The sequence below is a fragment of the Marmota monax genome, unplaced genomic scaffold (genome assembly GCF_021218885.2).
Source record: "Marmota monax isolate L192 unplaced genomic scaffold, Marmota_monax_Labrador192_F-V1.1 WCK01_AAM20220418_F8-fsc00095, whole genome shotgun sequence".
NCBI lineage: Eukaryota > Metazoa > Chordata > Mammalia > Rodentia > Sciuridae > Marmota > Marmota monax.
Window position 1 is genome coordinate 4,497,632 of NW_026695244.1, and position 27,463 is coordinate 4,525,094.

Sequence of the window (27,463 nt, forward strand, 5' to 3'; positions counted from 1 at the left end):
CTGATTCAAGTCACATGGAGTGCCATTTTGCTGTGGTCAGTACAGTTATACTGAAAATGAGGATTTCACGGATGCTGCAAAATGATTGAGGCATTTATCAATTCATTACTTTCTATTTTTATTTCCTCCTTTCCTGCTTTGTCTGCTTCCTTACAGGATGTTCTGGTTAGTCTGTGGCTAAGAGTTTTGAATCTATTACTGTAACTGCCAGAGTTTTTCATCTTCAAGTGGCAACTGCCATTCCCAAGTAGCCAGAGATAGAGATTCAGAGTGGGATTTGTGGGTGGTAGATAAGAACCAAGTTGGATTCCTTCCTTATAAACTTTTCACATACTTCCACTGCAAGATAAGACAATGAAAGAATATCTTCCTGGATTGGCCGCCCAGAATTTCTTACTCAACAATCTGAGAAGATGAAGTGGGTAGAAAAAGAATTTTGACTCTAGAGGCACGGATCACCTGGGAAAGAATTGCTGTCAAGTAATTATATAGGTCAGGACCTCTAGGCAATGCCAGGTGGAGGTGAGTGAGAGATGAGATGTCAAAGAGAGGTGAGATTGCAATATCTGTACTAGACTGTGTCTTTTGCAAAAGAATGGATGGGAAACCTGACGTGAACCCAAACTTGGTCACAAGCAGAAAAACTGAAGTGCAGACTCAAGGCCAGAAGATAAAATACTGTACGCTCACTTGCTTTTCTTCTTCCAACTTATGGGAGGAACTCAAGTTCTTTCACCATAATTTATACTAATTAGTCTTTCCACTTAAATCAAGAGGGAAATTGCAAATGTGGCCATTGCTGGTCTGCTCCTCATTAGAGACAATTAAGAGTTAGAAGAACAAAAACACATCGTAGGATTAATGATAAGAAAAGCCACCCAGGGAGAGAAACAGGAAGCCGGAAATGATCTCTTGGAGCAGGACAAAGGAAACTGATAGCCTTCAAGATCAGAGGCCCTAGGTCTAAACAAGTCTAAGCAGACCTTAGATCAAGCTAGGTCTAAGCAGTCAAGCAGCACCGCCTGGTCATGCAACCCTTCCCCTGCTGTATTCTCATCTGTATTTTTCATATCTACTGTTATATTGCATTTATTAAAAAATATTCTCGCACTCTAAATCCAATTCATTAGTTTCCCTCCATGGATAAGAGGGATGGCATTACTGATGAGAGAAAAATAAGTACTAAGCTAATCAGCCTTGGTAAATTCTAGTCTTGCACATTATTGTCATTGAGGATGTATCCTGGCGTTCAGACAGGGCAGCGAGACTCAGGAGAGGCACTGGGTATGCATTGTCCTAACACAGCTCTTGGAACCCCGCTGCTTATATCATTTTACCCTTTCCCAATGGGAAGGAGGGAGATTAGGGAACATTTAATTGCCTTATAAACTGATTGACAAATTGGTGATCTGATGCATATGGATGATCTTTGGAGTGAAATGGCTCAGAAGCTGCTAACGGAGATCATCAGGAGCCATGATTTGCACACCCTCTGCAGAGTTATTACAGAGAAGCAGAAGGATGGGTTGATTATTATCTTTCCTTGGTTCTGGCTTTTTTTTTTCCTTGAATGTTTTCTTCACCTCCAGGGAAATGCATTCTAGCAGCGTGAACACCACTATTAATCAACACTTGTAGCAATAATCAGTGAGTGAAAAATGGTGACCAGAATCTGCGAATGCACAGGCATAACTGTCTTCAGAGTTTTCCTTTGTGATCATGCCTTGGCATTTAAACATGGATAATTCATGCAAAATGAATGTTGGCACCTTCGGAGGTGCAAAGATTTATAGAAGCAGCGCTTATATCGTCATCCAGTAAAAAAGAAAGAGAAATTGTTCCTGATCATGATGAGTAATATTTTAGAGACTTTATAAATACACTTGCTATCTTCACGCTTCTTTGTGTTGTTTCTCCAGCTAGACCCTTCCCTTTTGAACATGGGTGTCAGCGAGGGCAAAAGTGTCAAGTTCTTGATTTCAGTTCCCCCCAACTTTCTCCAGGTGGGGGTGTAAAAAAGTAATCAAGAATTCCAAAATACCTCAATTCCCATGATCCTTCCAAAATCCATCTGATGTTATTGTCAGTGCAGGAAAAAAAGATGGCTGAGAGTTGCTGGAGTGGCAAAACACCATTGCTGGTTACACCTAAGAGAGGGTACTCAGTGTGATTTTGGGCTGGAGGTGAAATTATACCCAGTGAAGCCATTTAAAACTTGGATTGCCATTTCCATTGCACAAAGACATATGTAAGTTCACATTGTCCTGTGATCAGAAGGACAAATTCTGGGGCATCAACACATTGAAAATTTCCCTGAAACTTTACCAAGTTGGGATGGCTTTGCCTGGTATCTACAGAAGGCCACTAAGGCATTGGACAGCATCTTTAAAAGTGATAGAGCAGGACTCACAGGAGCATATGACACAAGCCTCCTTCTCTGAGGATCATTCCTGTCATTAAAATCAATGCAACTTAATTAAAGCAAATTATAGATAGATACATCTATAAATAAGATATTAAAGTGTGCTGCTGAATATGATAATTGCTGCATATTTAGCAATCAGTGTGTGTGTTCTGCTTTTGCCAGGAGGAATTCCTTTCAGTGGAATCAATGGAGCTTTATTAAAAACCATCCAAATTAGAGGGAGAAATGATGAGTGTTATAATAACACAAAATCACTGTTTCAACTTTCATTGTAAAGAAAGGAAAGCAAAATATGTCCATCCCTCTTTTGCACTCAAGGAAAATATTAGACATATTCTCTTTAAGATGTGGATATTTTGAATTTATAAATTTTAATTTTTGCATTGTCTTCTCCCAAAGGAAGGCGGAGGGAAAATAATGATCATAAATAAAACAATTCAGCTTTGGGAGTGGTATGAGGGACACCCCAGGGCCTGAACATGCCATTTTATACCTTGATCACAGAAGAAAAATAAATGAAGTCCATACTCTAAACAGAACTTTAAAACAGCTCACTTTACTCTTCCAGCTACCAGATTATTTTTGCATGTGAAAATTTTCATGGATTAATTCAAAGTAAGGAATGTAAGAAATAAAAATGCATTTCATCTTTTTCCTACTTCTCTCACTACCTTACTCTTGTCACTTTTTGTCATAAATAAGAATTAAGCATGGAGGATCAGACAAACTCTAGATAGGACAAAGGTGTGGGAGGGGAAGGGAAGGGGCATGGGGGTAGAAAAGATGGTGGAATGAAATGGACGTTATTACCCTAAGTACATGTATGAAGACACAAATGGTGAGAACTTACTTTGTATACCACCAGAGATATGAAATACTGTGCTCTGTACATGTAATATAAATTGTAATGCGTTCTGGTGTCATATATAACAAATCAGAATAAGAAATAAATTTTAAAAAAGAATTAAGTTGGGTTGGGACAGTAGCTAAGTGGTAAAGTGCTTGCCTAGCATGTGAAACACTGGGTTAAATTCTCAGCACCACATATAAATAAATAAAGGTCCATCCATCAACAACTAAAAAATAGTTTTTAAAAAGAATTAAGCTTGTGTAAAAGAGACAACTTTTTTCAAACTAATTTAAAAATACACATTAAATAAAATTCTTTTAGCACTCAACTTAATATTCAGTAACATAAATCATAAGGGTTAATTGAGTCCCCATCATGTAACCAGAATTATTTTCAAATTTATGAAAATAAATATCAAACTTAAAGAATGAAAAGTTTCTGTGCAGAATGTTCTAAGAGATTAAAAACAAAAATCATCTGGCAGCCAGTCACCTCTGATTGTCTAGTAAAGACATTTACAAAGACCCTTACATTGGGTCCCTGTGTATACTTATTATTCACCTTTGGAAAGGAAAGAGGGAAAAGAAAGAGGAAAAAATGAAAAGAAAGAAAAACAAGGAAGATAACAAAAGGAGACATGATGCTTAAAAAAGTGACTTATAATTATTTTACCTAATCCAGTGTTGGCTTGCTGAAGGCCTTCCAAGCACTGACCTGGGCAATGGGGAGAGGAAAGAATGCCCTGGTTCTCAAGTACAAATAAAAGTGCTCTCATGCATCTCATAACAAATAAGAAAAGAGTAAATACCAGGCCATGATAACAGCCATGAAGAAACCTAAAGCTTGGCTGAGGGTTAGCACATGGTGCTGGGCAAGGTGTACTGTTTAGAAAAGGGAGTCAAGGAAGACTACTTGGAATGGAAGACATTTAAGCAAAGACAAGAGCCAAGGAGGGGCAAAAACCTGTGGCTGTCTGAAGAGGGGGTTTTGCAGGGCAGGGAGAAATGGAAGCACAGGCCCAGGAGAGCAACAGGCTTGGCAAGTTAGAGGAGCACTGAGGGGCAGAGTGTGAGCAGGCAGGACAGAAGGACAAGGCCTGACTGGTAACTGGGTCAAAACTGTATAGTTTTTTTTTTTTTTTTTTCCGGGACGGCGAGGGGTACCAAGGATTGAACTCAGGGGTGCTTGACCCAGCCACATCCCTAGTCTGATTTTGTATTTTATTTAGAGACAGGGTCTCACTGAGTTGCTAAGCACCTCCCCTTTGCTGAAGCTGGCTTTGAACTCAAGATCCTCCTGCCTCAGCCTCCTGTATTCCTGGGATTACAGGCATGTGCCACCATGCCCGGCTTGTATGGGTCTTTTGGAGTACAACTACTAAGTTCGCTAGATATACCCATTCTCATCCACAGTTGTTATTTATAATTTTCTCTGATGAATTTACAATGTGTAGTATTCATACTTAGAAAACAGGAGAAAAGGTGGGATTTGCTTGTGGTTTATCACATTCTTTAAAAGTCCAACTCTAGAGAGTGATTTGCAGGAGAGGTGGTCAATGATGTTATTGCAGACTGCCAATACCAAAGGCTATTCACTTTCAGCTTGTTTAAAATTGTATCCTGTGAGCTTTCCACTCTATAGAGGGGTGCATACATGTTACACTGGAGTTCTTCCATATGTATCTCTTAGCTCCATATCTGCCATGGAGCTGTACTGCACCATAATCAAGCCCACTCTGCTTCTTTCTGCTGTTTCTACAGGAAGTACCATGGGCTCTCTATACCTGTGAAATCTATAGTAGTGGAAAGAGGAAGCAGCTAGCTGTTCATTGTATGCACTGCAAACATGCAATTCCCACACTTTTCTTTTTCCTTTTCCTTTCTCCTTTTTTATTTTTCATTTTTGAGATGGAGTCTCATTGAGTTGCGTGGGCTGGCTTCAAACTCCTGATCTTCTCACCTTAGCCTCCTGTTTTAGTCAGCTTTTTCACTGCTGTGACTAAAGGATCTGACAGAACAATTGTAAGGAGGAAAAGTTTATTTGAGGACTCACGGTTTCAGAGGTCTCAGTCCTTAGAAGGCTGGCTCCATTCCTCAGGGCTCAAGGTGAGGGTGAACATCCTGGCGGGAGAGGGTGGCAGAGGGAAGCAGCTCACATCACGATGATCCAGAATCAGAGAGAGATCCCCACATGCCAAATACATATATATATATATCTCAAAGCCACACCTTATTTCCCACCTCCTCTAGCCACACCTTCCACTGCTGCAGCCCAGCTGGCTGGGCAAAATAACCGGGGGTGATGAGCAACTTATGTAAATTGATACAGCAGGAGTAGAAGCCGTTTATTGTAGGACAGGAGGGGTATATATACATTCCTGAATACACACAGCTTATCTTAATTAGCATAAACTTGATACAGCAGTCAATCAATAAGGAATCTCCACACTTAATGGCTCACTGGCATATCTTCACAAACCACTCCCTCTGGCAAAATGCCAGGCGCCATCTTGACTTGTTTATATACCCTAACATTCCATTTCAGTAACTACTCTGTTAAGCCCTATCAGGTGATTAATTCACTGATTGGGTTACGACTCTTGCAACCCAATCATTTCTCCTCTGAACCTTCATGCATTGTCTCACGTGAGCTTTTGGGAGATACCCCACATCCAATCCATAACACCTCCTAAAATGCTGGCATTAAAGGTATAAACCAAACCACCAGCTCATTTCTGTCCTTTAACACATACTCCATTCTTGCCTTACTGTCCCCCAGAGATGACCCCACCCTATAGAAAGAGAAAGGGATCAGAGTCCTTATTTTGTGTGGCCTATGCATGACAAAGAAGAGGCCCTGGAATGTTTCAAAACAAGGCCATCTTTTGAGATGTGTGCTAACACAAGTTTGCGATTCTGTTATTGAATACCCAGCAGCATGTGGTTCACTGTAAGCTGTGAGGACTCTGGTCAAATGGCACACAGTAATAGAACCATTATTAGGATATTTATTTGTAGCATAATAGAAATACACTTGCTTCTACAATCTCTGAAAATATTGATTTAATGGGTCTTTTTAATTCACAGTATTTAAATAATAGCTCAAAGAACCATGTTTGACGACATTATCCAAAGGGTTCCCATCACTAAGAGGTAGTAACTTCCTTCCAGAACCTTCATAATTTCCTCTTTGTGAACAAAGTGGCCCTGGGCTTCCTGCTCTGCTGCATATCCTCAGGCGAGAGCCAAGCTCTGCCATTTTAAGGAGCCCTGATTATGAAATGATCAGTCATTTCTAGAAATGAGCATTTGGAAATATGTTGAAGTGTCCACTCATTTTTCTCTGGGCTTTTTACAAAATCACATTTCCTGGTGTTTTGTCCTTTCTGATTGTAAACCTGCCCCTGGAGCTCTGCTGTGTTCACCCACAGGGTAGGATGGAGAGGTAATCAGGGTGAGTCTAATAAAAATGTGACAGCAAGCCTAATGAAATCTAGAGTAGATCTGAAGACCTTTAATAAGCTCACTCTTTGTTTGAAGGTTCTTGCAGTTAGGTTTTCATGAAAATCTGGGGAAATGGGGGCCTTAAAGGGGAGAACTATGAGCAGGTATTTGAATTCTCATTAAGTGAGGATGGCAAGATAGAGCAAGGGAGTGGTGGCTGTCAGCTGGGTCGTGGCACCATTGAAAATGTGACCAAATAGAATTTTGATTTTTAGAAAATGACTTGGTTTACTTTTGAACCACATATTCCTAGGTTCCCAGGAACCGAGTGAAAGAGGCTTCATTCCTGTTCTTTCCAAAGCATCGCTTTCTCCAACTCCCACTCTCTTGACTCTTGTTGCTCTATGAGTTATGGTGTTTGATGTCTCTTTCTAAGGAAAGATGGTTCTACCCACTTTTTGTTTGGATGGGTTCCCAGTGGGTGACCCTCAAATTGAAAATGATGTTTCCCCCGTGAACATTATAAGTTTGAATCCAGTGGTCTTCACCTGGTCAGTAACTCATTTGTGGATTGCTATGATAATTTATCCAGTTTTGCTGTCTGCAAAGTAACAGTGTATTTCACATGGTCCCCAGAGAAGATGCTCAGAGACCCATCCCTTGACTCTGTTGGGCCAACTGACAGATTCAGGAGATGTTGCTCACTCTACTTCCTTCCAAGTGACTTGGATTAATACTGGTGTTATTTTCCATACCAAAGGCCAATTACATGATGGAAGAGTTTTGGTAATTGGGCCCTTTGGATTTTAAATCCTCTCAGGTCAGTGCCCATGAGGATAAGCTTCGGGGGGAAAGACTCTGGGGCTTCTAACAGGAGGCAAATCTGATTTATGGATGGACATGGCATTACATCTGTCACAAATACATTATGAATGGGCATTATACATTTTCTAACATATAAATCAACTCCCCCTTGGGAAATTATCCCTCATCCTAATGGATTACACTATAAGAAATTCTTTGCAATATTCATCCTAAATTTTCACTTTTCTTAATTTCATTAGGTTGATGAGTAGAGATCCCTGTATATTCTTTGGCCAACATCTTAGGATGTTAGTAATATTAGGCCTGTGTTTATAAATCATCTAACAATTCTCCTACTGAGCCCACTGAAACAGTGCAAAGCAATACTACATAATAAATAGGTGTCAGTTTCTGCTCAACATTATACCATACTGGGACATAATGAATAGAACTATACATAAGTAGATAAATTGCTTCTCCTTAAATCTGAGAAGTCAACAAAATGGCGCTCAACAAGCATTTCAATTGCTTAGTTGCCCAAGATGCTATTTTACCACTTTGCTTAGAGAGAATCTTGTCAAGTAATGGTTTCTTTTTCCTCCTCTTTGTTTTTCTTGTCTGCTGACCTCTTGCTACATGATGCTTCCCTTCAGACTCTGTATCTTTGCTTCTCTAGAAGAATTGTACCTGAAAGGGCATCTACCTGAACAAAGAAGCTGAATTGCTCCCAGACTTGGAAACATGACAGGGGGTCCTTCCAGCACACTGCAGAGCTACATCTAGGGGCTGCACTCATTTAGAAAAATGTGCCTGTGGTAGGATCTCCAGCTGTGTGACTGAGATCTGTAAATGAACGTGGATTCACTCTCTACCTGTGCTCAGAGACCATTCTGCTGTCATCCTTTCTCATCCAGTCACGAGGACTGCACACACAGTCCCAGTGTTTCATTTGCTTTCAAACAGTACAGTAATGTAATACAATGGACAAGTCACATCTGTGCTGTCAAATGCCTAAGTCACAGCAAAGACCGTCTCTTGACTTCAGTCAGAGAAGAAATGTTCCCAAAGAGTCAGGAGCAACATGCTTAGTTGCTTCTAGCCTCTCGAGGTAGGCCAGCTAGGTTGATAGAGTCATTTTTCTTGAGGCAGTTTAGGATTATGTGTCTCTCTGCTTGCCTATGTTACATTCCCCTTTTAAGATTACTTTTTTCATTTAGTTGATGTTTCAGTCTTTTTTTTTCAATATTTATTTTTTAGTTTTCGATGGACACAACATCTTTGTTTGTATGTGGTGCTGAGCATCGAACCCGGGCCGCACGCATGCCAGGCGAGCGCGCTACCGCTTGAGCCACATCCCCAGCCCAGATGTTTCAGTCTTTTAATGATCTATTGAGCATGAATATGTGCAGAAGAGTAGCAAATGTGAATAAAACAGGATGATTTGCCCTGAAAACACTCACAATCCAACAGGAAAGAAGAAAAAAGATCAACAAATTTAAAATACATACAAACACACACACACATACACACACACACTCCTTTCTTCCTCTCTTTCTCTTCACCAAGGCTGGTCAAAATATCATGAAAATGAGTCAACAGGGCAGGGAAGAAATTCTGTCTAAGCTTTTTTTTTTCTTTACCAAGGGAAAGGTCAGGTTCAATGTCACTGTAGCAACCATGGTAAGAAATAAGATTTAAATGTATAAGTGAGTGGACTTTTACGAATGGCAAGTACTGTGTAGTTTGCATGCATCCTATTGTTTAATCTTCACAGCATCAATCTGAGGTAGATACTATGATTAATTCCATTTTATGGGTAAGGAAAATGAGGCTCAAAATTAACTTGCATAAGTGATGGAGCCAGATTCAAACCCAGATGATGTACCTGGAGTGAGCACCCCTAACCATCATGCCACCCTGTGTGCAGGCCTGAGATCACACCTTCTTGGTATTCAATTAGAAGGCTCAAGCTCTTCCCAGATAGATAATCAATGCCAGAATCAGGCACCCATTAGGAATGATGGTACTCTTTGGGATTGTCTCACTTACCCTCCCTGCCAGGCCTCTCTCTTTGAGCAAATTGTCTTACAAGCAATTACAATGCCAGACATTCTCTTGGTCAGAGTAGCAGTACCTAGCAAATCTGATGATGTTTGAGAAAATACTTTGATTATTGAAAAATCCTCTATGAACATAGTATCTGCTGAGATACCATTCATTCTATATGTATGTAGGAACTGACAGCACACTTTAAAAACATGACAGGTATTTTGAAAATTGGTATTGACTCCTCAGAGTTCTCCCATTGGGGTAGATGTGTGCACAGCCACAGCAAGCCCATGGTCAGGTGCCCATGAGCATCCACACCCTGAAGCCAACCCTGCTGAGCACTGTGTCCTCTCCTCGGTCCCTGACAGGCCACTTTTACAAAGTGGCAGTACAGTTATCACAATTGATGAGCAGCTGTTTTTCCATTTTAACACTGGCTATTAAAACCCATACATCGGTATTATTTCCTCAGTAACACAGGGAACTGATTCTCAAGTTTTAATCAGATCATGAGTAGCCACAGCCACACACTGCCCCTACCCCCTGGTGCTTCCTACCTGAGCGGCATCATCTGATCTCCACTAGGTGGACTTCACAGAGCAGACCAAGTACTGTTAGATGTGACTCAGGTGGAGTTCTTCAAAGCCATATTAGGCAAAGAAGAACGAGTCTTTGATGTAGCCTTTCACTACTTCGAAAGCAACTCAGAACAGAGGAGGAAATACTCTCGGTGGTGGTCTCCCTTAAACCCAAACTTTCTTTAGTTTAGCCTCAGTATTCATCTTATAGAGAAGTCCAGGCTTCCTGGAAACCTTATTAACTACAGCCTCGATGTCCTCCTCCCTGGCACAGGATTATGGCAGCATCCATTCTGGACTCATATGAGAAACTGAGCTGACTCTTGTCATTGTTGCTGTCTATATATTTGCATAGTTTTACATATTGAGCAGAGTCCTTGGTTTTGGTTTTAAACAGCATAATAAAAAAAATGGTGTGAATTGGCAGGTTTAGGTTATGATTTGCAGCTGGCCTATGACTTCCTCTTATCAGAATCTTCAGCTTAAAGTATTATACAATTATCATATTTCACAGGACCTGGGCTTATATTTGCATCTGCTCATCATTTGTTCTTTCCTTTAAAAAACTCACTTTTTTGGGAAGGTAAATTGTCCAACACATTCATCTTATATACTTTTCTCTCCTTGGTATAAATGCACATGATTCCATGCTATTAAAATCAAAGCACGAATATTTAATTGACATAATAGCAGTCAACACGATGAGCCCTTTGGACAGTTTTTGGAGATTTGAAAGAATGACAAAGCAAATGCATCCCAGGATTACAGTAATAGCGCTAACCATCCCCCTTTCACCTATTGTCATTATTTTGATTAAAAGGTGTCTAGAAGCCATGGTGATTTTGCAGGATGCAAAAAATTATTGCAGAAACTTCCTCTATTAATGGAAATTATTAGAGGATGGAAATGGTACTCGAGCAGCTAGAATGACATTAATTATGCGAAAAGCAGTCGTATCTGGCAGTTGGCAAGCATGCCTTATTCTTCAACAATCTTCCATGGGTTTTTGTCTAGCCAGCATTAGAAATCTAAAAGCTTTTTTATTTTGGCAAAGTTCTCATAGCACTTGGACTTCCAGCATCTAGATAAAAGATAATTTGGAAGGAAATTATGTTGGTGAAATTGAAGACTTCAGTAATGAGTTCTGTGTAGATGAATCAATGCCCAATTAAATGATTATATCAAATCTAACTTTAAATGTTGACTTAAAATAATCACATTTTTAAAACTTTGAAACTAAGATGATATATGCATCTAATGAGAACAAAGTCCATATTGCCCAGCCTGGTGGCAGCATGGAGTGCTCAGATGGATCCAAGGATATGATTAATGGAGAGAAATTTAGGACAGGAATTAACCTGCGTGCTAAAATTTAGACTAGATTGCAATAGCTTAGCTTGTTCTTCTCCTAGTTCCATTCTCTGGGTTTTGTTTTTCTTCCCATCTATATCCCTTTTTCCAGGAGCTCTTCTCTGTTTTTTTTTTTTAGTTGTCAGTGGATCTTTAATTTATTTATATGTGGTACTGAGGATTGAACCCAGGGCCTCACACATGCCAGGCAAGTGCTCTACCACGGAGCCATACTCCAGCCCCTATATCTTCTCTGTTTTTAGTGCTTAATCCTCTTGTCACCTTCTATAGAATCTGTTTTCCTTATCCATTGTTTTTTCCACCTGTTTTTCTTCCTTCATATCAATGAATACAATCAGCTGGAACGTTCATTTCTTCATTCATTCACTCATTCAGCCCTCACTGAGTGAGCCCTTACCATGTTTATGGAATTAACGGGGCCATGGGAAGAACCACTAAAGAAACAGCCATACTTCCAGAGACATAGAAGTTCAGGACCCATAAAACTCATGATATCAAATCATTGAGCTTAAATGAAAAGGCTAAGATAAAGCTGGAAAGTTAGGTGGTTATAGGTCACTAAAAGCTTTGGATACTACACTAAGAGGTAGATCTTTACTAGTCAATAGAAAACTCTTAAATTGTGTGTGTGTGTGTGTGTGTGTGTGTGTGTGAGAGAGAGAGAGAGAGAGAGAGAGAGAGAGAGAGATTGAGTGTGTACTTGCTTTGGATTTTCAAGCTAGGTTTTGACATAAGAACATAACTTTTAGAATGTTATCTGTTTATTTCTCCTCAATCTTACTTCATTCATCTTTCTGGAACTTGAACTCATCCGATAAAGTAGTCAGTCATAAAATAATTTGGTGAATATAAATTTGGAAACATATGCCTCTCTGATTCCAGCATTAATGGTAGGATGAGTCTGACAAACTTTGTGAATTAACATTTGTGAATTAACCAGGTGCTGCATTCCCAAGTAGTTATTCACAGTCTCAATAGTTTTGTTCAGAAATGTTCAGTACTTTGTCCTATTGGATAAGTTCCCCTCCCAGGCTACTATTGTCTTGAGTTAATTGGAATCTCCTTACTCTCTAAGCAATTATGTAACAAAGATTCATAAAGTTGTTTTGATTTAGACTCCAGATTCCAGTTTAAATCTAAATTGTAAGAATGTTTATAGTTTATTGTTTAAGGGATGTGAAGAAAATCAGGATGACGCAAACAAAATAACAGTGGCAGCCTTAATAAGGCAGAGCTATGAGACAGATCTCTGGAGGGTAAGCCTCCCTTAAGAACAGGTTGATGACTGTAATGCACCAAGTTTAAAAAATGTAAGGAAAAAAAGAATAGGTGGATTAATATATTTTCTACTATTTAACAGGTTAGGCTCAAAAACATAGCTAGCTATTGTGGAATCTACTAATGCTTTGTAACTTCCACTGAGGAGATTGTGGAAGATTGTGCTTCACTCAGTAAGTAATCATGACCAAGATGATATGTCAGGTCTCGAGAATATAGTGGAGTGAACAGAGGCATGATGCCAATGCTCATGAAGCTTACAGTCTGGGGTCTTGGGTAAACCAAATTAGTAGACCAATGACCACACAGGCAGTTATTTTTTTTTAATAAAACCTAACTCTTACTTAGAAATTACTTTTATTATACTAAAACAATTAGCATATATAAATATATTAATGCCTCCAGCTATGTGAAATAAATATTGTGTGGCCACTGGAGTCCATGATTATGGCTGTGATGGACCACAGACATATGTAGAATGCTTACAGATAGTTGCAATTTTGCATGTTCCATTGCATTGCCACTACAGGGTCACTTGTACTTGCGGGTCTTGTGTCTCAGCTCTTCATTTAGAAAATATGAGCAACAGTAACTCCAATGACCACAGACAGCATAGGAGGAAGCATCATGAGTAGAAAAAGTGTCCTTTTGGGGTCAGACTGATCTCAGTTTGAAGCCTGATCTGAAGCCTGGCTTTGCTACTGAGGACCTTGAGGCAAGTCACTTAACTAGCTCTCAGTTGCTCATGTGTGAAGTGAGGCAGAGACGGGAATGGTTGCATTGATTTATTGGAGCTCACCATCATGACTAGAATATTCTGGAAAGTCCTTTCTTTCCAGTAACTATAAACGGAAGTGACCAGAACCTGCTCAGTGACTTAAATAAAAACATTCAAAAGAGCTGAAATTTTTGCATGCATTTACATGTTTATCCCTTATAAATGAAACAAGGTTTAGTGAGTGAGTATTTTCTATAGGGCTATCAGCAAAAAGGTTAGTGTGAACTCATAAGAAATAATATGAATAAGCCATTGTATCATTTAATTGTTGAACATTTTTGAGGGTCAACTTTGTTTCTTTTGGGATAAGTAAAAAAATCCTGTGACAATACAAGAAAATAAAACAGAGAGGAATAAATGACTCACAATAACACATCCAAAAAGCAATTAGAGACCAAGTTCAGTAAGTAAGTACTGGGCAATAGTATCTAGTGAGTAACGTCACAGACCAAAACTCCACCAAATTCCTGTTTAGTATGTCCCTGAAGATAAAGGACAGGAGACAGATGGATGTATTAGGGAATGCTCTTTCTAATAGCTTTTTTCATCTTTTCATCAGACCTTTGTCTTTTCTCAAGTATGAGTTGACATTTTAGCCAGTGTTGCAATATCTCTATTTGTAGGTAGACAGATGGGAGAAAGGAAATGAGAAATGGTGCCTGGCTCTTTAATTAAAGACACAGAGCCAAAATTTGCTCTTCAAGCTTATTGGCAAGGCACATATGTGTGTACATGTTCATATTCTCTCTCTCTCTCTCTCTCTCTCTCTCTCTCTCACACACACACACACACACACACACACACACATACACACACACACACACATAGAGTGCATCTGATAGATGAAGCCAAATTTGTAAAATTGTATCCACAATCATAGTTTCTATGGTAACTGTATCTTAGGCCCAGACACAAACAGAGCTGGCAGGAGACATCTGATTTTATTTTCTGAGAAGACAATCATAAGAGATAGTTCAGATTGTTAAGATGCCATGGCCCATTGTACATAAAGGCAATACTTGGATAGTGCTCGCATAAGATTTCATGCTTAAATCCCAATGAATACTTTATAATTTCATAATGCAGAGACAGATTACAGGTTACATGGCTATCCTTGTCATTCAGCTATGAAGTCATTAACTACCCACACAGTTCCTGTATCAATGAGGTGAAAGTGGTCAATGTAAATGTTAAAACTGTATGGAAGGTAACTTTTATCAACATGTACAAGTTAGAAGAGAATTTCTGTTTTAACTCTTGACATTTTTACAAGGGAGGAAATATAGACACAGAATGGTTAACAAGCTTACCCAAGAGTTATTTTTAAAATAGTTTATCTGCTGTATTTTCTGAACTAGCAGATGTTCTATGCTAGTCTATAAGCTGAATACCCAGTTATTTGACAAAATTGCTGAAATCAAATTAGAGAAAACAAACACTTCAGAAATAATGGTTTAAACAAGTTTGTGTTCTTTGCCTCTCTGGATGATATTTGTAAGTATATAGCTCAGGCATAATATATTTTATATTGCCAAAGAGAATTTGGTAAACAACTTATTTTGATTAGTTTCTTTTTGTTTGGAGTACTGCCTTAGTTCCCCTCCAAACATGGAGCATTTTAGCAGAATGTCTTTAATATTAGACAAAGCTCAAAGCCAAGTTCGTAACTTTTTAGAAGTTTTCATTGTGTGGATTCCTTGAAACATCTTCTAGCCAAGTTTACAACTAGGTAAGAGCAATGGAATTAAAAAGAAATGTGAAACCCTGCTCAAAAATATCTGTCATGATACCAACTTGAAATGAAAGGCACATTTCCTAAAATGGCATCAAAATTTTTATACTTTGCATCTTAATCCTAGGATGTATTGGGCAGCATGAAACTCATTTTTTTTTTGTAATGGATGTGAGTGAGACATATTTGTAAACAAGGATGTCATATGTAGGTGAATAATCCATATTGCAACTTTGCATAACCTTTCCATCATAGCAGCTTTTAAATTTCCTGGGAAAATTGGCTTACAAGACATAAATTACAACATTAGCAAAAATGTGTCCTAACCTATAGGAGCTAGAAAAACATGTTAATTTTGAATTGTTTCCGCTTCTCATCATCAGACATTTAGAGAAAATTCCCTGTGTGATTTTTTTCTCTTATTTTTAATGAATTGTTAAAAAATGTTTGATAGAACATTAAATCTTCCCCTCTGCCATTAATCTGCAAATGGAGGAATTAGGGGGGTTAAATGGCTTTTTAGGATATTGCTTTATGAAATTGCTGATTCTAGCAATGCTGGCCTAGAAATACATACCAATTTAAGGAACCCTGAATGTAAGCAGCAGCTTTATTTTTACAAGGTTTTTAACACCCTAGCCAGCTGTAGGCACTGAGTGAATGAAACTGGGAGCACTCCCATGGACTAAAATCATCTTAATTTGGCATTCCTCCCAATACCCAGCCCTCCTGATTGGCTTCTCAGAAGCTGTCCTCATCTGGCCAAAGAGGGTCACCAGTTTAAGGCACACCAACGCCTGAGTTCTTCACATAGTTTTGAATAAACTCACAGAAATTTTGCTTTCTGGACTTTTCAGTAAGAGAAAGATAAATATGTTCCACATCCAGGACTAAGTTCTAACATTACACTGTTGTGTAAAAGGCTAGGGTTCTGTTATGATTTAAGTCAAGATTGTTTTCATCAGACCTATATTTAGGTCATTACATTAAAAAAAAAAAAAAACCTGTATGATCCCAAGTAAGATAAGGGGCTTTAAAAAAATTAATTGGATCGGAGCAGCTGACCTTATTTTTTGTATGTGGGATGAGGGAAATTACCTAATAAGGAAATCTTCAAGCAGAAACATTTCTGAATCTTTTTGAGAGAAGAGCAAAATGAGAAATGAGCTTATAAATGCCTGTGCCTGTTTTCTCTCCCCTCACTCCCTCCTCAAGTGGCCTGACTTCCTGAGGACTTCAGTACAACTTCTTATAATTAGCTTCTCTTTGGCAACCCTCTAGATGGAATTTCCTACCCTCCACTTATAGCTATTTTCAAGAATATTTGTACCCAACACCCTCATCTATATTGCTACCATTTCTAATCATAATATTTTAAAAATTGATCAAATTGCAGGAGCAGATTAGACAAATTATGATTTATTTGCATAATAGGCTATTATATAGCCTTAAAAATTCTTGGTTCTGGAATACAACTAATAGCACACAAAAAATGCTAATAATAGATAATAAAAATATTCTACATACACTTAAAATATGTATATATTTGTAAACGTTAACAGAGGTCATCTTTGGGTAGTTTTCCATAATATTCATTTAGGGATAAAAAGCAGTTAAATCTGCTTTTTAAAAAATGGAACACAAATTTGTTCCCAACATTTCCATTAACCAACAATGGGTCCCTGGAGAGGACTTTTTCTCGTCTCTATATCTTAGAGTTCTTAGCATCTTACTCTACTTAAGAGACACTAACAAATGTTTATGTACTTGCAAGTATTAATCCCATTTTGTGAACATGATAGACTAAGACAGTACAATCAGTAGTGGTTTATTTATTAGCAAACCATAAGAATTTTTCTACACCACAGAGTCTAGCTTTTTCTCTCCATGGATCCACTGAAATTACTTCCAGTAAAGAACCAATCTCCATCTTGTTGCCCATTTCAGCATCTACTTTTGCAGACCATCAACTGGTCATTCCTCAATTGCAGAGAACAACATCCACTCTAGCTAGTTTAATCAGGAACAAGTTTTAAACCATAGTTATAAGCCAAAAAAACCATAAGGAAAGTGAACAAATCAAATCCTTGGGCAAGCTTTAGGGAATGATTGCCAAAGCCACATTTTAGAAATGAGCTACTGGAGGGATCTGCTGCCCTTTCTGTACAGGAAGCTTTAGGTTCCAGAACCCATCAATGCCTATATCAGAAACCACCATGATTAGGAAGGTATTTCAATCAGGAAGCCACTTCTGCTACTACCAACTCAAAAACCAGTTATGAAAGCTACACTGGAAATTAGCAGTGGTACATCTGCTAAAGCTGCTACAGGAAAACCAAGCATACCTAAAGGTATGCTGGCCAGAATAAACAGTGGAAGTGCACCACAGCCTCAATTCCTTTTCTCCATTGTTATGGCATAACTTAAATCACAGCCTGCACATTGGTGGCAAGTAGTTCCTGGGGCAGGTAGTTTTAATGTTTCCAGACTCTAGAAGGGAGGACTGGGTAAAGTGGCAGCACACCATGTACATTACAGTCCTTGTTTCCTTTGAAGCTCTTGACTAATTTTGACACTGCTGACCCCTTCCTCCTTCGTGGAATTCTTTTCTCTTGATTCTGTTGTAATGTTCTCTCCTGATTCCCTTCTGGACCAAGTACTTTTTCTCAGAATTTTTCCTGGGCTCAACTTTCTTTGCCTGTCCCATAGTGACAGTGTTCCTAAGATTATCTTTGGGTATTCTTCTCTCTTCTCATTGCATGTTTTTTTTCTTTTCTGTTGTCACTATAGACATTTCCTGTACATTCTTTTTCAAGGTTTCAAGTACCATCCATATGTTGAACATTTCCCAATTCTACATCTCTAGTTCAGATACCTTTATACTCAACTATCAGATATTTCCATCAAATGTCCCAACTCAAGATCAGCATGTTTAAACAGTCCCTGCTTCTCTACTCCTAAATCTTTTCTTCCTTTATTCCCATTTGGGTGAATGTTGCCAAATTCAGGAGATCGCTTATCTCAGATATTCAGGCATTATTCTAGAAACACCTTCCCTTTAATCTATAGCCAATCCTATTGATCCACCCCTATGTTACTCTGTTGGTGATGACATTTTAGAAATAATACTAAAGGCACGATCTATGAAAGAAAGAATTGATAAGTTGTACATCACTAAAATTAAAAATTTCTGCTCTGCAAAAGACACCATTAAAAGAATAAAAAGTGAAGTCATAGACTGGGAGAACTCTTAAAATTCAACAATAAGAAATTAATGGTTTAATTAAAGAATGGGCCAAACATGTTCACAGAAACATCACCTACAATACACAAATGTCAAATAAGCATGCAGAAAAATGTACTATATCATATGTCCTCAGGGAAATGCAAATTAAAACAACAATGAGATACCACTGCCTACCTATTAGAATAGTGAAAATGCAAAACACTGACAATACCAAATGCTGTTGAGTAAGCAGAGCAACAGGAACTCTCATTCATTGCTGGAGGAAATTCAAAATGGTACAGCTCTTCAGAAGACAGTTTGGCAGTTTCTTATAAAACTAAATGTAGTCTTACCATATGATCCAGCCATTGCACTCCTTGGTATTTAACCAATGGCGTTGAAACCTTATATCCACACAAACACTTGCACATAAATGTTTATAGCAGTGAAAACTTGGAAGCAGCCAAGATGTCTTTCAGTAGATGAATGGATAAATAAACAGTGGTAGAACCAGAAAATGGAATATTATTCAGTGTTAACAAGAAATGAGCTATTGAGCCATGAAAAGACGTGGAGGAAACTAAAATACAAAGCACTATGCAAAATTGGTCAATCTGAAAAGGCTACATAATATGTGATTCTCATTATTTGACATTATGGAAGTGAAAACTGTAAAGATAATAAAAAGTTCAATAATTTCCAAGAGGTAGGGAGAAAGAAAGATAAGCAGGCAGAGCCTTAAGCATTTCAGGGCATTAAAACTCTTCTATGTAACACTGTAATGTTGAATACATGTTATTATATATTTGTCTAAACTCACAGAATGTACACCACCAAAAGGGAGCCCTAACTGAACCATGGACTTTGAGTGATTATGATGTTTCAATGTGGCTTCATCAGTTGCAACAGTTGTACCCCTTTGGTTGGGGATGCTGATAATGGGGGAGGCTATGCAAATATAGGAGCAAGGGTTTGTGGGAAATCTCTCCAGTACTTTTTTCTCTATTTTGTTGTGAACCTAAAACTGCTGCCAAAAGTATTCTTTTAACAATGACAGTGCAGTAGTGATAGCCACAGCCATTGTAGTGGTGTCAGTGGTCCTATTGTTATTTAATGACATCCTTTTCTTTACAGTTTCTGCTTTACCAGAATCCTGACATCCTCTGAAAACAAAGCTTATTTTTATGCCTCCATGTTGTTCCACTGTTATTCTCTCTACTCAGATTGGCCTCTCTTTCTACATCTTCATCCTTCTTCCCCGCAAAAAAAAAAAAAAAAAAAAAAAAAAAAAAACACTTCTCATTCATATTCAAGTTTCTGATGAAGCATCAACACCCATCTGAAGCTGTCTTCAACTCCCTCTAGTGCTGCCTCTTTACTCAGACTTCCACACTAGGGGTGACCTCATTGTACCATAATTGTTTGCAGGCCCATCTCCTGGAGAACAGGGCCTGGATTTACTCATTGCTTGGAATACAGTGCCATTCATGGCATTAGAATATGGTAGGTGCTCAGTAATCACTAACTGATGACTGCATTCATGAAGTTGCAATATTAATAAGCACACAATATATACACAGTTGGTGCAGAAGAGAATAATTCTTGATGTGCAAGCATGATGCCCATCTTTGGAAACCTGGCCCAAGTTCTGCTTCTCCCATGAAGTTTTTCCTAACACCTGCAGGCCCCATCTGTGCTACTGCTGGTAGCATCCGGAGTAGTACTTGGTCAGACATCAAGCAGTCATCTTTCTTTATTTTCATTTATAATGCATGTTTTCCCAACAAGACAGAAAGATCCTCAGGACAAGGATGATGTTACATTTCACAGAATCTAGAATGCCAGGTAGGTAGCTCGCTAGAACAGCAATAGGCATAGGTGCTGTCTCCTGCAGCTACCAGAATATTAGCCTCCATCTCCATCATCATGAGGCCAGACCAGTTCTGAATACTGTAAGTATTAACATGAAAATTTACAGTTACAAAAAAATAGAATGTCTTATTTTATACTTAGGATACATAAGCATAGTGCCTTTCCCACCTCTACAGTTAAAAATCTTCAACATAGTGCTAGTAGTCACATGAATTCTTCCTCCATAAGAAATTATTGAAAAACAAAACAAACCTTATATAGATGTGGCTGAGGATGGTATTCTGCCCTTCACTTCTTTTGCTCTATTAAGTATCCCCCATCTGTCACCATCCTTGTTTCTGGTGTACTGCAGAAAGGTCAGTAGCTTCAATCGGGGTTTTATTCTAATGCAGAGAATTCGGCATCTCTATCTGCTTTGAAGTTTGCACAGTCTTCACCTTTGCGTAGGTACCTCACTGGACTCTATCCCTCTCACATAACTCCAACCACTCCTGTTCCATGTATTACTGATATATAAAGAGGTGTTACAGGACACATTCTCTAGGGCCTTCTGCAAAAATTAGAATACTCTCTTCTGCTGGGGTTGTGGCTCAGAAGTATAGCGCTCACCTAGCATGTGCAAGGCACTGGGATCAATCTTCAGCACCACATAAAAATAAATAAATAGAATAAAAGTATTAAAAAAAAAATCTCTCATTAAAAAAAAAGAAAAAAACAATAGTCTTTCTTATTCTCAATGCCTGTATGAATTTGCTTTCACAGCCTCTCTTCCCCCACATACACACACACCACACAATCTGGGACAGTGGTTTCCTGTAGAATTTGGACTTTGGGTAGGAAGAAAATAGCTTCCAGTTTGTTGAGTGCTGTCTAGAAAGTTCCACTACTGACCTCCACACAGTTGGCTACTTCCTGTGCTAACTGGCATGCTCTCTTCCTCTCCACCCAATTATAAAAACCTGGGTTTTCTCTTTGTTCCTCCCATGCCCAAGCAGGTGAATGGTCTGTAATACTACATGTGTTGATGTGAACAGGTAAGAAATCAGTCACTCAACAAGCACTTTTAAATACCTGTATATTCATGGCAGGGTAAGATATGAGGTCTTTACATTAAAGGAACCAACATGCTATTGAGAACCTACTGGATGGTAGTGGCTGCCCTGCAGGATCCTAGAAGGTGACAGAAAAGGCTCCAAGAGAGGTGAATCCAGGAAGTAAACAGGAAGGGACAAAGTTCCTTTCCATTCATATGGGTGGGAAACAGTTTATCACTTTTTGGTTGTTCACAGGAAGGGAACCAAGTGAAGTTCAGATACTGTGCAGTAGAAAAGTAGTTGTCCCCAGTATCTGTAAGTTTTGTGGAAAAGGTGCTTTTAAAAAAAATTAAGAGGAGCTTCTGATGTTATGGGGTCCTGGACACAGAAAATGCATTAAGTAAAATTCAGAATATATGGGCTTCAGTTAGCAGTAATGTAATATGTCAATACTGATTCACTAATCATAAGAAATGTGTCATATCAATGTAAGAAGGTAGTGATAGGGAGACTGGGTGCAGGATATATGGGAACTGTCTGTGCTGTCTGCTCAGTTTTTCTATAAATCTAAAACTATCCTAAAAACTGAAGTTTATTTTATAAAGAAAAAGAAGGTGGTTTACAGCCTACAGAGTATCCCTAGCATGGAGACAGGAGGGAGTCAGTTTGAAAATGACCTTTTTTTAAAGAAGTGACTTTGTTGGTAAAACCCACATTTGTGGCTTGATTACCAGTTCCTATAGGGATGCTGAGTTTTTGCTTGCTTTCCTGTGGTTGATTTTTGGCAGGCGGCTGCAGCATTTGTGCACCGATTATAATTTTGAGATGCATTGTCAGTACCCAGGATATATAATGGTTCTTCATTTCTAATTACTTTTCTCTCCACAGGTGTCTGGAAAAGGTCCAGATGGGAATGCACACAACTTCCGCTTTGAGGGGCTGGAGAGACAGTATGCATCTTTACCCAGGTAGGTCACAGAAGGGTCTCCCATCACCAGCTCACCCACAAATGAAGCCTTTAGAGAAGTCTATATGAAATAGAAATCTGGCTTTGAAATGGAGAATATGTTATAATTTTTGCCTTACTGCTGTCTGCTGCAGCCCTATTGCCATCTTCTCAACTGTGCTAATAATTGAAACACTTGTGGGCTATTTTTTAAGGGGAGAAAATAGTATATCATTGCAATTGAACATGTCAGCAAGAATATTGGATACTGAATGGAAATCCTAAGCCATGGCTATAAAAATGGTATTGAACATCCTGCACCAAGCTTAGAGACAATAAAATAGTAAATCCTCTGTCCTAGAAGTTACCAGTAAGAAAGGGCAGGCCAACCTTAACCTTGGAGCTTCTTGTGGGTGTTAAAAAGCAGGAGAGAAATGTGAACCTGGGAAGGTGTTTTTTACTTGATTTAGTATCTGACCGTGTCCTCAAGCAATAAGCAAATGTCGCCAAAAGGCCCAGACACAATGAGGGAAAGAAACAATGACATGGGAAAAGTTTGCTTGGCCATTCTGACCTAACCTGATCCACTTATGCTGTAACTAGACACCTCTGAAAATGAGATGCAATTCTCAGAGGTTTGTACTCTTATCTGTGAGATGAAGAGTAATATTAGTGCACTATCAGAGCACAGGACAAAGAGGAAACCTTTCTAAGATGACTTAGCCTCCAGCTACCATGGGAGCGAGATGAGTTGAGAGTGTGAGAATTAGTGAGTTTGAATGAGAGACAAAGAAAAGTTAATGTCAGCCATGAAGCTGAAATGTTTCAGAGTATTACCTTAGAAATGGGTGAGAGGAGGACCCAAGCACAGCTTTAAGGCCATCAAAGCTGAGCTGCTGGCTTGCTAACTTAGAGATGGGGTTACAGTTTTGGGTTATTTGTTGGCTGTAATTCTGCAGGTAAATTGATAAAAATAACATCCTTACTGTTACAACACTCTTGGCCTAGGTATGTTGATTTTTTCAAAAGTGACAAAATCTCAAATCTAGCAGAAACCAGTTTTTAACACTGATTAGACAGAATACCCGAATGCAATATTTTAAATGCTTCCACACAACTGTATTTTATTTATCTCCCTGTGTTCTTCTTCTTTTTTTAATGTTGTCTCATAGTTTTTTATCATCCATGATTTCCTGTCCCTATTTTGTATTGGCCTAGTATTTTGTTTTCATTTAAAAAATGGAAGTAGTTTCCAAAATTTGTCTTAAATATGTAAGATTTCCGGCTTTCACTGCTGAAGTGTATGGAAATTGTACTTACAGCAGATGGAAAGTGGTAGGTTCCTAGTGGGGAGGGGGGAAGTGGAGGAAAACTGGAAATGCTTTAATGCCTTCCTGGCCAGCTCGTACTCTGAGTGCAGAAATGGAGATATATATATAATAATTACAAATCAAAAGCACAGAAAACACATTTAAAATTCTATAAATTTTATTCATTTATTCATTCCCCATGTATTTACTGATTGTCTACTCTATTTTGGGCCCTGAAAACATAGAGACTGAGACACGATCCCATTTCTACCCTCAGGACTACATTGTTTAGTAAAGGAGTCAAGAAAATCAGCCTTTTGCCATAATGCATCAAATGCTTACAGCACTATTAATATAAAGGCCTCTGAATTTCCAACTCCTGTTTATTTTCACTAATTAGCTCTGAAATACTCAATCATGGCTGACTCCAAACAAGTCGGTTTGAAGAATAAACACTGTGGAAGGGGTTTCTGACAAAGAGAGTACATTAATGCCGACCGAGGCTCTGGAGCTATCATCACAAAGTATGAATTGACAAAATCCTGCCAGCCCTGAGAATATAACTGTGATTGAAAGGGAAGCTATCTTAGACTGAAAATAATTTTGGCGAGAAGTCCATTCACACACATACACAATGCTCGGGGTGATTAGTTGCACGTGCAAACAGATCTTTGTAACTACCTGGCAACTAGAAGCAGCCATGACTGAGAATAAACAGGGCCCAAACAAATGCATGAGAGACCCCTGGCACCAGTTTCTCGATGGGAGAGCTCAAACCCGTGTTTCCATTCTCACCATCTGAAGAGGAGATGAGAGGCAGAGCTCCCTCCCAGGCACTGAGCCCAATCCATGGGAACCATATTTCCCCAATGAGATACAAAATGCGGAGGTGAGGGGCACACTGCTGGCCTCTGAGAAGTGTGCCGATTCAGCTCTGAATGCCTGTGACAGTGACCCTGGTTTTCTTTTACCCCACCCCCACCCCTGGAGATTTTACCATCCTCTTAATTGAATCACACCAGCTCCCTGTTCCCTCCCTTTGCCCGGACAGTGAGGCAAATACAGCTCTGTAGGCACGGGGGCCCTCTTTGTCAGAGGCAGGGAGCATTAAAATATTTATGGAGTTACATTTTTTAATTAAAAATAGGAATAAATTCTATCTCTAGGAAGTCGGTGGCCTTTCTTACGGGGGACTTAATATGCTACTGACTGATATGGTTCCTGTGTTGTTTGTGGAGATCTTCACAGGAGTTTTTATGAGAAACTCAATAACGCTGATTTATACGCCAAATTTGGAGGCATCCGCAGAGAGAAAGTGCCCCACAGTGCATGGAGTAGGTGAGGAGCCCCGGTCAAGGGGCTCCCCTCTAAGAGTTCATGGAACTCTGTCATCTTTAAAGCAGGCCCAAGCAGACTGCTGCCAAACTAAATGACACCACACAAAATAAAGCCAGGGTGCTGGCCAGCACAGGAGGAAGACAGTGCGTAGAGCTTGGTATCCGGAAGCTACCTAAGGCCAAAGGCTAAGCGATGTTAAGTGTTATTGTTAAGCAATGTTAAATCTTCAGCCTCCAAAGAAAAATAACTTTATTTCTTTTCTCCTGAGGGTGCTGTTTTAGAAAGCAGAGTGTGGTTTGTAATACAACCTCGTTAGCGAACCCCAGGCCTTTACCTGGGCCCCAGTTTTCTTTGGTCATAAACAGAATGAAATCAGCATCCCCTTACTCTTGCCTGACACAAATTATTACTCACCCTAGGTGAGTGGGGAAGTGGCTGTTTCCTGGGCTGCTGTAATGTGTGAACATCCATGCATGCATTTTTGCAAACGACTTCTTTTTTCACTCAGCCTGCCAGCCCCTTTCAATTCTCTCAGGCCCCATTCTGATTTTACAGGCCTCCTCACAGTCGGCCCGTTCAGTAGTGAACTCTCTATTCTCCCATCTCAAGCCTCCACCGTTCCCACCTGGCCCATCCCTGGCCCCGCGGGAGCCCATTAGCCCCTTCTCTACAGATGGCTCAGTGCACCAGCACATGATGTTGCTCTTCCGGGTTTATAATCAAGTGTGGAGTCCTGAGGAGCGAGCAGGACACGGCTGCATCTCATCTGCAGTCCTGTGTGCGTGGGTGGTGGGAGGTGGCTGGGGAAATTCATAAAACCCCATTCATCGGTTACACTACAAAATTCACATGAGGCAGCGCCAGCTGGGCCGCTGCTGCCGGCCAGCATTCCTTTTAGTCGTGTAGTCAACTCCCCTGACTATCCTGCAGTGGCCCTTCCGACCCCTTTCTACTCCTGTTAAGTCTTATGCACATGACTAAGCTCCCAAACCCCATCTCTAGAGATGACCTCACTTCCCTTCCTTTATGACCTTGAAGCACTCAACTTGAGTCCCTCAACTTCTTCTGCTCTCCGCCCCTCAGAATGCTGAGTCTCCACTGACACACAGTTCCCCAGAGCTTGGGGCCAGGCCAGGAGTGAAGCTCCAGCTCTGTCACTCATCACCTGTGTGGCCTTGGCCAGGGATCTAATGGCTCCAAGGCTCTGCTTTCTAATATGCAAATGAGGGTGACAATAAGGTCTCCATCTAACACTGGTATGCGTATTAAATACAATACGGAAATATAAGCAAGTCCTCCTTAAAGAGCCTGACATATTTGAAGGACTGTTTTTGTTTTTGTTTGCTAGCTCTCTCTGATTTGCTCTATAGGGAAGCCATTTTCTTTTCTGTAATGAGGCAAACCCATATTCTCACTGGCTTCCTGGGGAACTGCTACCACAACTCTCCCTCTCCAGGCTGCATCTTTAAGTCCCTGCAGTTGCTTTCCTCCCCCTGCCTATGCATAGGTTCAGCTGCACAGCTTGCTGAGAGTCCCTTCGGCCCTATGGGGAAGGGAAGAGCCAACACCTGCATGGTGACCACTGGAGTACTAACTGCAGCTGAAGAATTAGCTGACCCTGAGGGAAAACCAGGCATGCAGATGATCAGATGATCGAGAGCAAGGAAATACAGCAAACTAATGTGATCTGAGCTGTGCTAATGGACCCATAAGGAGATAGCAGTTCTTATAACTAGGGGATCCATTATATGGGATGCTGAGCCGGGTCTAGGCTAGAAGCCAACAAGACTTGGATACAAGGCTAGGACCATACCAGGGTGGAAGTCTTAAGATGCCCTAGCTCCCAGAGCAGACAGGGTGTGAATGCAGCACCCTCTTCACTGGTGGGAGGAGCCCCAGAGAGTCACCTAGCTATTGTTGGCTTTGGACAGGGCAGCGCTGAGCATGTAGCTCCAGGGCTCACCACTAAGCAAGGCTGGGGTGGCGGAACTGCCCCATGTGTTTGAATCTTGTTCCTCAGAGAAGAACCCTCCTGCCTCCTCCAGTGCCCTCATTTCCTGAGTAAAGTTGGCCTATGCCTGGGGGTTCCAGGACCAATCACACTGCAGCCACCTATCCCAGGCTTCTGATCATACCCCTGTGACTTCCCCTCGATTCTGCCACCAGCTGTTTCCCTTATGTAGATTCTCCCTCAGCAGTCTCCTGTATTCCCACAGATTCAGTTCTCTCACCATGATGATGATGATTCTGAACGTACCTGGCTAACCTCCGTATCTCACTCTTGCTTGACGTAGCATGCCAAAACCCAAGTCATCTTTCTTTGGCTCTTCTTCCTTTTAACGTCTATAACATTTATTTGGTTCCTTTCCAGTACCACTCAAAATACCCTAAATTATCTTTAATTCTTATTCTCATTCTTATCCCTACCT

General features: G+C 39.9%; 1 protein-coding gene across 2 annotated transcripts in view; it reads left to right on the forward strand.

The window, feature by feature from the left end:
- Pard3b (par-3 family cell polarity regulator beta) overlaps positions 1 to 27,463 on the forward strand; it is a 1,008,812-nt gene that overhangs the window by 931,495 nt on the left and 49,854 nt on the right. For both annotated transcript variants that reach the window (XM_046463021.2, XM_058578162.1), the window contains exon 22: positions 22,329 to 22,408. In XM_046463021.2, coding sequence (XP_046318977.1) covers positions 22,329 to 22,408 — 80 coding nt within the window. The remainder of the gene's footprint in view (positions 1 to 22,328; positions 22,409 to 27,463) is intronic.